This window comes from Engraulis encrasicolus, chromosome 12, assembly GCF_034702125.1.
Source record: "Engraulis encrasicolus isolate BLACKSEA-1 chromosome 12, IST_EnEncr_1.0, whole genome shotgun sequence".
NCBI lineage: Eukaryota > Metazoa > Chordata > Actinopteri > Clupeiformes > Engraulidae > Engraulis > Engraulis encrasicolus.
In genome coordinates, this window is record NC_085868.1 from 4,139,247 (window position 1) to 4,149,246 (window position 10,000).

A 10,000-nucleotide genomic window follows, 5' to 3' on the forward strand; every position below is an offset into this window, starting at 1 on the left:
CATATCATCAAGTAAAAGTTTACTTAAAATATTTTACCATGCACATGCACTTTGCAAAAGGATTTTATTTGCATGTGCGAGGAAACATACTCTATGTAGGCCTATGAAATGAATGTATATATAAATCATAAGTGATGTGATATATTGCTCAGGGGGCATTTCATACTTAACTTAATACTACTTAGGCTTAAGTACTACTTCAATGTTTTATGCATTGTCTTGCTCTGGGCACAGTGCACAGTTCTGTAGACATTCTTTAGTTAGTGTTAGGATTGGCAGGCAATTGGTCCACCCACAGGAAGACTTGGCATGAATGTATGTGATTGTGCTTATTTGTGTGTGTGTGTGTGTGCATGTGTGTGCATGTGTGCGTGCGCACGCGCGGGCGTGTGTGTGTCTGTGTGCGTGTCTGTGTTTGTACGTGTGTGTATGTTGTTTGTGTGTGTATACGTGTGCGTGTCTATGTGCATGCAGGCATGCATGCGTGCGTGTGTGTGTGTGTGTGTGTGTGTGTGTGTGTGTGTGTGTGTGTGTGTGTGTGTGTGTGTGTGTGTGTGTGTGTGTGTGTGTGTGTGTTTATATAGTTGGAGCATCTCTGCTGGGTAATCAATGTGGCATCATGGCAGTTCTCCTGTACTGTTCCCATGGCAACCGTGTGTCACACGTGTTGCTCTTCACATTCAGAAGACAAACTGAGAGAGAGAGAGAGAGAGAGAGAGAGAGAGAGAGAGAGAGAGAAGGCAGACAGACAGACAGACAGACATACACAGCGAAAGAGAGGAGGGGGTAGGGAGAAAGAGTAAGAGAGACAGCTATTGGGTACGTCACCATTCTCCTATTAACCCCTTTGTGCTGAGCCTATGGTGCTATTACACACACAGTATGTGGATATTTTTAAATAGAGCTATGTTTTATCCGTTTAAGTGTTAACACATGTGGATTTAAACAAAAACTAAATATACATATAATAGACATATAGCCCTCTAAATTGACTATTTTTAAAACCGGTTTTGAAAAGTTTTGAAATGCACATTCTAAAATGTTAACGTGTACACAAAAGACCAAAACCAAAGCATTTTCAAAAGTATCCATATACATCTACACAGCTTCTATGTGATCACCTTCCTATCATCAAAATTGTAATGTCCAAGTTTTACGTAATATGTAACTTACATGTAGCTAAATCTCTCATGCATGTCAGTTGTAGGTGTGCATAGATGAGTGCATGCATGCGTGCCTGCGTTCATGCCTGTGTGCGTGTGTGTATGTGTGCGCGCGTGTGTGCACTTATCTTTTGCATGCATGTGTGTGTGTTGCAGGTCAGAGCCGCCTGTTCCGCTTCCGGTTGCCAGGGCTGGGGGTGCTGGGCGTGAGTAAGCAGTCTCTTCCTCAGGAGGATCCAGATGGGGTGACGGTGGATCCCCCTCCTGCACCTCCCTCCTCTGGCAACCTCAACTCCTCCTCCACCCCTCACCGCCGCCGCTCCTCCTGCTCCTCCTCCTCCTCCTGTGTCTCCTCCTCCATGACCCCCCGCGACCTCCACCCCCCCACGCACGACAGCTGCAGTCCCTCCCACACCAACGACACGCGCGCCCTGATTGGCTCGGCCTCCGACACCCGTGCTTTGATTGGCCCCGGCTCCCCGGCCCTGTCTGGACCCCAGGACCACTCGTCGCCGCGTAGCAGGTACACTCACGCACTCACATGTAAAACACAAACACATACACACACACGTGTCACGTTCAGGCCAACTGAGAACTGTGCCATAAAGGAAAGTTGGTTCGCGATGCGAACGAAAAATATTTGTTTTTTCTCTGCGATCCGTGACAACAGCAGGGCCGTGACGATCAGGTAACAACACACAGTCACGTGCGGAAACGTTCAGAGCCCGCTATAAACGCGAGTGGTTCACTGGTAAGCACTTTAGTGCCGAACGTACAGTAACTGGTGTAGGCACTGGCAATGGCACCCCCCTGGTTGGCCTGAAAACAGTGACAGTGTTACTGTGTGTTGTATTTTGTGTTGTCCTCAGTGTTTTCCTCTAACCTGGCTCCTGTGGTCCTCTCTCAGGTCCACTCACAGGTGGGAGAGCTGCACATTGGTTTGGTCTTCAGAAGAGACAAATTAAATGAGAAATGAGAGGACTGTCCTTCATAAATAAATACTTACTGTACATAATCCTTCATCACTCCATGATGAAAACACAGCATATTTGTGGTTCCTCAGGGGACAAGAGGCCAATCGCGATGAGAGGCGGGAACATGAGCAGGAAGTGGAGGGTTTAGGGGCGGAGTCTCGCGTCTGCCTCAGGAGATCGTCATCGGTACACGACATCGAGGCCTTCAGATGCAACAACCGCAACCAGCGCTTTAGAGACCGCCACGCCAGCGAAGGTAAACACCCACACACACACGCACACATGCACGCACGCTCGCATGTACACACACACACACACACACACACACACACAAACAGAAGCACACACCCAAGGACGCACAGCAAAAGACCAAATTTAGTATGCCACATTGAGTCTGTAGGCTGGGTTCACTACGAGTTTGATTTTGGACAAGTTTAGCTGAAGGTAGTGTTCCTTGCTTCATGGTGACATTTCAGAGAGACATGTGGAGAGACTACAGGGAGATATGTGCTGTTATCTTACTGGATTGACAGATAGAAATAATTCTTAAAATAAAAAAAATATATAATGGCAACAACAGCCCCCCTCCCATATCTAGCCCAATATAGGATGTCACTCAAATATCTGGTGCAGGCACTCCTGCAACACAAACCCAGGCAGGGATTATGCTTAACTTGAGGACCAAATACAAATATTTATATACATTCATTTCTTTATGGGTAACACTTTAGAATAAATTACTTGTGATAATCTAGGAGTCGCATTCAAACTACCCACTCCATCGTTGTTACTCCTTTTCCCCTAACTCGATCAAGTTATCATGATTAGTAAGCAACAGCAATATAGTGATGTTTAAAATAATCGTATTTGTTATTACTGCCACAGACAAGTTGCCTGTGAGATCTGGCCTTTCGGACAGTATTGTGAATTCAAAATAATAGCCCACCTCTGGTTGACACAGTAACAGTTGTGATGACAGTAGTCGTCATGTGGAATTGATTGTAACATGTCCTGCCCTATGTCGGATCACTGTGTTGGAATCAGACTGCTGGAACAGAACACATGTGAGCAGGCACTTCAAGCACTCTTCACAGCTGTGGGTAATGATCAGCATAGCAGGGATACGGGAATGCCAGCCGGCGATTCTAAGCTGTGTGTGTGTGTGTGTGTGTGTGTGTGTGTGTGTGTGTGTGTGTGTGTGTGTGTGTGTGTGTGTGTGTGTGTGTGTGTGTGTGTGTGTGTGTGTGTGTGTGTGTGTGTGTGTGTGTGTGTGTGTGTGTGTGTGTGTGTGTGCCCGTGCCCAGCAGTTAACCTGTTGGACCTAATCAATGTTGGAGTGTGTTTGTGTGTGTATGTAGTGAACCAGATCAATGTGTGTGTGCCAGTGTGTGTGCAACATGCGTGTGTGCGTGCGTCTTATGTGGATATCCGCTGTGTCCTTGACTAGTAGTGAATATGTGCTTTGATTAAATGGTATTCACACACACGCACACACACACACACACACACACACACACATACACACACTTTCACGCACACACACACACACACACACACACACACACACACACACACACACACACACACACACACACACACACACACACACACACACACACACACACACACACACACACACACAGAGAGACAGATGCCCTTTGGCCTTGTGTGGGCTGCTACAGTACAGTGAGGGGCCAATATGGTGTCTAATGACGCTGGTGTCTGATGTTTCCATCCAAGCATGTCAATGACATGTTAGATGTTAGGTCATGACCTGTGTGTGGGTTGGTGTGTGTGTGTGTGTGTGTGTGTGTGTGTGTGTGTGTGTGTGTGTGTGCGTGTGCGTGTGCGTGTGCTTGTGTGTGTGTGTGTGTGTGTGTGTGTCATGGCCATGTCATGACCATGTCATGACCATCAGGAGTCTCCTTCACCCAGGTCAAGAGATTAGCTGTCAGAGGCTGGAAAGAGGAGGCCAGGAGACATTCCATCTTTCAGTTGTGCATTTACTGTAGACCAAACCGGTTAAATGACATGTTGACCTCTTTGATCCACACCTTAAGGAACGGATAGTCACACAGTAAGGAAAACGGGGTCACCCTTTCAATGCACATCTTAACCCTTGTAAGGTTTTTGGTTTTGTGAGGTTATGGATGGTTATGGAGTTGTGTTGCAAAACCATGTTTCTTTCAAATGATTTTTCTTCAGTTATATGAACTTAGAGCATGCATGGCAATACACAATGTTATTAAATTATATTTAAAATTGAATTGTATATAAGCTGTAATAATGGATATTATTACTTGCCGCAACACCTTCAGTCTTGCTTCTAGTCAGGCCAGGAGCTATGCCAATATCGTTTCTGAGCTCTTGAAAAATTGGGAACTGCTTCCGCTTCATCGGGAAGCAAACAACCAGTAGCAACCCAAAGGATTGCGGGTCAATCATGCCATTTGGGAAATGTTAATTGTTATGCTCTTGGTCAGACCAAGTCTTGAAGACATTTGAAAGTCGATGATAATCAGGCTAAAAAGGTACCACACTTTTCAATCACGATAACTATGTATATCATCATATTGACCAGCCCTAGAACCAAGCTTTATGGAGCCACAGATCTGGTGAGAACCAGGTTACCGAACAGACGTACAGTTACCTGGCCAAACCCCCTCACTGTTGATGTGATGATGACGCCATATATTTTATATTTATATTTTACTTTTGTATAATAGATGTGTTGTATATATTACAGTGGCATGTGGTTTGGGAAACACACACACACACACGCACATACACACACACACACACACACACACACACACACACACACACACACACACACACACACACACACACACTCCCATACAGGCGCATGTGTCATCTCCATCAATATTAAAGTCAATACTCCCCAAGGTCAGAAATAACCTCTCTAATTTCAGAAGGACACACACACACACACACACACACACACACACACACACACACACACACACACACACACACACACACACACACACACACACACACACACACACACACACACACGCATTCACTTTATTAACCCCTACCCTCCTCTCCCTTCTTCACTCCTCCACTCATCCTCTCTTATTGGATTCTCCTTCTCTCCTATTTCTCCACTCATTCTCTCATCTTCTCTCTTCTGCCCTCTCCTCTCCTCTCTTCTTCTATCTTCCTCTCTTCCCCTCCCCTCACCTCTTCTCTTCTCTGCTCTCTGCCCCTCTCCTCCCACTCCATTACTCCTCTCTATTCACCCCTCCATATTTCTCTCCATCCTTAACTCTCTCCCCTTCTCTACCTCTCTCCTCCTTCTAGATAACGGCCGCAGCATTAAAGGTAAACAGCAGAGGAGTCCACCCGTCGCTCCGTCCATCCGTCCGCCTCTCCCTCTCTTTCTCTCTGTCTCTGCCTCTCTCTTTCTCTCTCTCTCTCTCTCTCTCTCTCTCTCTCTCTCTCTCTCTCTCTCTCTCTCTCTCTCTCTCTCTCTCTCTGGCTGTCTATCTGTCTATATATCTATCTGTTAAATTGTCAGCATGAGCCTGAGCTTACTGCATGGAGCATGGGTTATTTCTCTCTCTCTCTCTCTCTCTCTCTCTCTCTCTCTCTCTCTCTCTCTCTCTCTCTCTCTCTCTCTCTCTCTCTCTCTCTCTCTCTCTCTCTCTCTCTCTCTTTCTCTCTCTGTGCTTGGTTGTTTCATTTGACCAATGGCGGATCTTGATTTGCTTAGATGAGTGATTGCTGATTGTTTGTTTACAGTATATGCCAATAGCTGACTGGATGCTTCGGGCTCTGACCTTTCACCTCCCCAGCTGATCAGCACTTCCTCCCTGTTCTCTTATCCTCGGCCATTTCTCAAATTCAAGTGTGCTGGCCGTTTCTAGTATCGGTATGATACATTTTCGGTCATCGCCAAATACTGTTCCAAAGGGAAGACTGCTTCCGAATTCTATCAGGTCCCATAGACTTGATTCGTAGAACTGTCAAGGTTGCACTTGCTTCATCCTTGCTGTTACAAAATTACATTACATTACATTACATTACATTACATTACATTTGGCGGAGGCTTTATAACCAAAGCGACTTTCTAAAGAGGACATAATCATAGCCAACATCACCAGCAAATACACAGGAAGTGCACAGGAAATATACAGAACAAGTGCAGATGCAAAGAAGGGTTAGTAGGCATGGTACGGTTTGCGTTGCAAACCGAGACCGTACGGTTTGCATGTCACGGAACGGGGTAGTGGGCAACCGCACGGTGCCCACGGTTTAAAAAAAATAAAAAAAATAGAGTGACCACCGGCGGACGACGCTATTAAAATCCTACTACTTTTACAAGCATAAAACACAAAGACTACGTAGGATATTGAGTGTGGAAAGACTGATTTCTATCAGCCAACTGAAAGACATAATGTAACAGCATGCGCCAGCTGACTAGGCTACAGTAGCCTACAAGCAAGTGCAGGTCGGTCGGCAGCGTCAGCCTCTCCCCCCTCTCTCTCCACGTTAGCGCAAGTGACTGTTCCCAGCCTTTATGCTGACCATTTTAAATTAAATGAACATGAATTTACAAACAATGACAGATTAGCAGAACAAAGTAGACTATGACTTACGTTACAGTAGCCTAGTGTAGGCTATAGCCTATCCACGTGGCATTGAATGGGGATTCCGGACGGCAAAATGCGAGATTATTGAACATATCCATCAGATTCACTGTGCTGTCCTTAACTGCAATCAACTGTAGGCCTAATTATATGTAGCTAGTTAAACTCTGATGGACGGAAGGGGACTTTGTGCTGTTGCCTAGTTAACATTGATGTTTAACACTATAACAAAAATAAAATTTGACTGTTTTAAAAGGCTCAGCTTCACAGGAGTTTTGTGAAACATTCTTGTGCATACACTTCTAAAAAAACGATCTTTTAAAATTATTTGTTAACTTTCACATTTTAACATAACATAACCCTATCACTTGTTCACTTAAAATTGAATTTGACTTCTGATTTTACTTCTATGCTTCTCACGGCCGGCAGTTTCATGATAGGAAGCAACTGATTCATAAGCGCAAACAGAAATGTTCTAAGCTATGAGATAGCCGTCTCTCATTGGCTCCCATTATAGCCCCGTTGGCGCACGCAGCCAAGTAAAAGATGAATGGGAGCCTACTGGGCTAAATGGCTCAGCAGGGATTTGTGACGGTTCTGTTCTCTGGTTTGTAAAGATGTGTGCACATTCTGTACCTTATCATGGAAGTTGTATTAGAAGTGAAGTTAAAGGTTCCTGACATGGCTTTGTTCTCCCAAAGACGTGTTAGTTTTGTCCTGCAACACGCTAGCATTCGGCTAATACCTGCTGGCTGAGGAATCTCTGCGACTATTCACGACCAGAGCTGACGAGAGACGTACTCTGACTGATCCTCCTAGCAGAGACATCTACGGTCACACACCTCAACCCCCACCACCGTCCAACATGTTAATTGAAGGTGCCCAAATTCTTAAGGACGAGCGCAGTCATTTCCTTTACCCCATGTACACATGCCGCTTTTCCACCACCTTAAATGCAATAAATAACAGGTGTCCGCAACAATCCTAACATAACTTTAAACACATCGACATCTGAAGTCAGACTTAAAACTACAAAACAAATGGCGTATGCCGTAAAGTCGATTGTCACGTGTTATGTCATTGCTATAGTTGAAATAAGGGTCATTTTCACGAATCTAACACTTGACAAGATGCAAACGTGTCGGCAAATGCTTTCACTTACTCATATCTATCGAACGCGACTTCATTGTTTCCAGGGAAAAAATCACACGGGCAGATAGTTCTAAGAGAAGCGTACAGCCCCATTGGCACCCATTCATTATTTACTTGGCTGCGATAACATAGCTGCAGTGCCACTCCTGGCCACACCAGCTAGTTGTCGTTCTTGTACAAGATTCCATTTTCTTTGGCGCAAAACTCGCAGAAAGCGGTATCAAAATAAAAGTACAATTCGTTCTCAGTGTGTCATTAACCAAAATAGTCATACTACACTGACCTAATGGTCCTATTACCTACAGGAGTGTAGCTGTTTTATTTTTACACGTCAAATGTGTTATAGCATGTAATATTTGAATATTTGTCAACTTAAAAGTTAGGACTTAGTTCTCCCTTTTTGTGAAATAAATGGAAGCATGTTAAAATCATTGATATCTTTCCTCTTTCAGTTGGGTTAAATGAAGTCAAATTCAACATACCTATGATAAGCTTACATTTTCATTCAAATTTTTATATAATACATTTTATTTAAAAAAAAAAAAAAAAACAGAACCGTACAAAACCGAAAACCGTGACCTTGAAACCGTGATATGGACCGAACCGTGACATTTGTGAACCGTACCACCCCTAAGGGTTAGTGGTTAGGGGTAGTTAGAGACCGTTTAGATCCTTTACATTTCCTTCGCTCGCGCTAATTAAGAGCGTGGGAAAGCCATGCTTGGCATGTTGTTGTTTCCGAGATTCAAATAGGTTCGAACAACACAACTTGGTCATTGTTTGTCCTCAGTATGTTTTTGTTGCTTTCTGGTACTTTTCAACTTTCAGCACTTACTGCCAAGTAATCACCACATTTACGCTTTTAAATCAGTTGGAAATAAAAGTGTGTAGTGGCCAAAACGGAACGTCTGTAATGTTCACTTCCACCCCTCCAAGCATGCTTTGAGCCTTTGAGGGTACGACTTCAAGGCTGTGGCACTCTGAACGGCACACACATCATTTTGAGAAACAGTGATTTTTCATTTTTCTTTTTCATCTGGCTCTCTCGTCTTTTATTCCCTCCACCAATGTCCTTGTTTCTGTCTCTCGCCGTCTATCTTCTGCCGCCCTTACTGTCTCTCTCCTTCCCCCTCTCAATCTCAATCTAATCCGCCCCTCACTCTAAACCCCATCTATCTACCCCCCCCCCTTTGTTTTCCTGCTTTCTGATTGGCTAGGCTCTCGTTCCTGGATGGCGGCTGGTATGGCTTCTGCATTCCTATTGGTGTAGCATGCAGTTATGTGGCATTTGCTCGTTTATCATTGTTTCTTCCACTTCCACACTCTTATACTTCTTCCTCTTCTTATTCTTCATCTTGCAAACAGTCTTCGGTGGTTTTCTTCTGTGTCTTGTTCAGTGTGTTGGGGAACATCTGCATACACAGAAACGGACTCTTTCTCTCTCTCTCTCTCTCTCTCTCTCTCTCTCTCTCTCTCTCTCTCTCTCTCTCTCTCTCTCTCTCTCTGCACACATACACACAGTTGACACCTTGTTTTTTGGCTTCAGGTTTTAGGAGCTCAGAGGTGTGTACCAGTGAGCCTTAAGCACAGTCACAGGAGAAGGAAATTAAATAAACAACCATCAATGTTTTAATTAGACTGGTGCATCACTAAATCTTTAAATCGCTGAATAATTAAATATTTAAATCAGTGAATAGTTAAATATTTAAATCAGCCAATCATTAAATCTTTAAACCAGTGAAACATTAAATGGGCGTATCGGCTGTTAAGTTGTCTGTCGCCTGCCCGTCTTGGTTGTCATGACTGTTAAATATCTATGAGACAGCGCAGGAAGGGGAAGGGCGGAGGGTTGCATGTGTGTGTGTGTGTGTGTGTGTGTGTGTGTGTGTGTGTGTGTGTGTGTGTGTGTGTGTGTGTGTGTGTGTGTGTGTGTGTGTGTGTGTGTGTGTGTGTGTGTGTGTGTGTGTGTGTGGGTGTGTGTGTGAGAGAGAGAGAGAGAGAGAGAGAGAGAGAGACTGTGTCTGTGTCTGTGTTTGTTTCTGTGTTTGTTTGTGTCTGTGTCTGTATGTGTTTGTGTCTGTGTCTGTGTCTGTGT

At 44.5% G+C, this 10,000-nt stretch overlaps 1 protein-coding gene across 1 annotated transcript in view; it reads left to right on the plus strand.

The window, feature by feature from the left end:
* kcnh7 (potassium channel, voltage gated eag related subfamily H, member 7) overlaps positions 1 to 10,000 on the plus strand; it is an 80,611-nt gene that overhangs the window by 38,870 nt on the left and 31,741 nt on the right. The window contains exons 4-8 of the mRNA XM_063212671.1: positions 777 to 786; positions 1,327 to 1,686; positions 2,227 to 2,393; positions 5,465 to 5,485; positions 9,123 to 9,146. Of these exons, the coding sequence (XP_063068741.1) occupies positions 777 to 786; positions 1,327 to 1,686; positions 2,227 to 2,393; positions 5,465 to 5,485; positions 9,123 to 9,146 (582 nt within the window). The remainder of the gene's footprint in view (positions 1 to 776; positions 787 to 1,326; positions 1,687 to 2,226; positions 2,394 to 5,464; positions 5,486 to 9,122; positions 9,147 to 10,000) is intronic.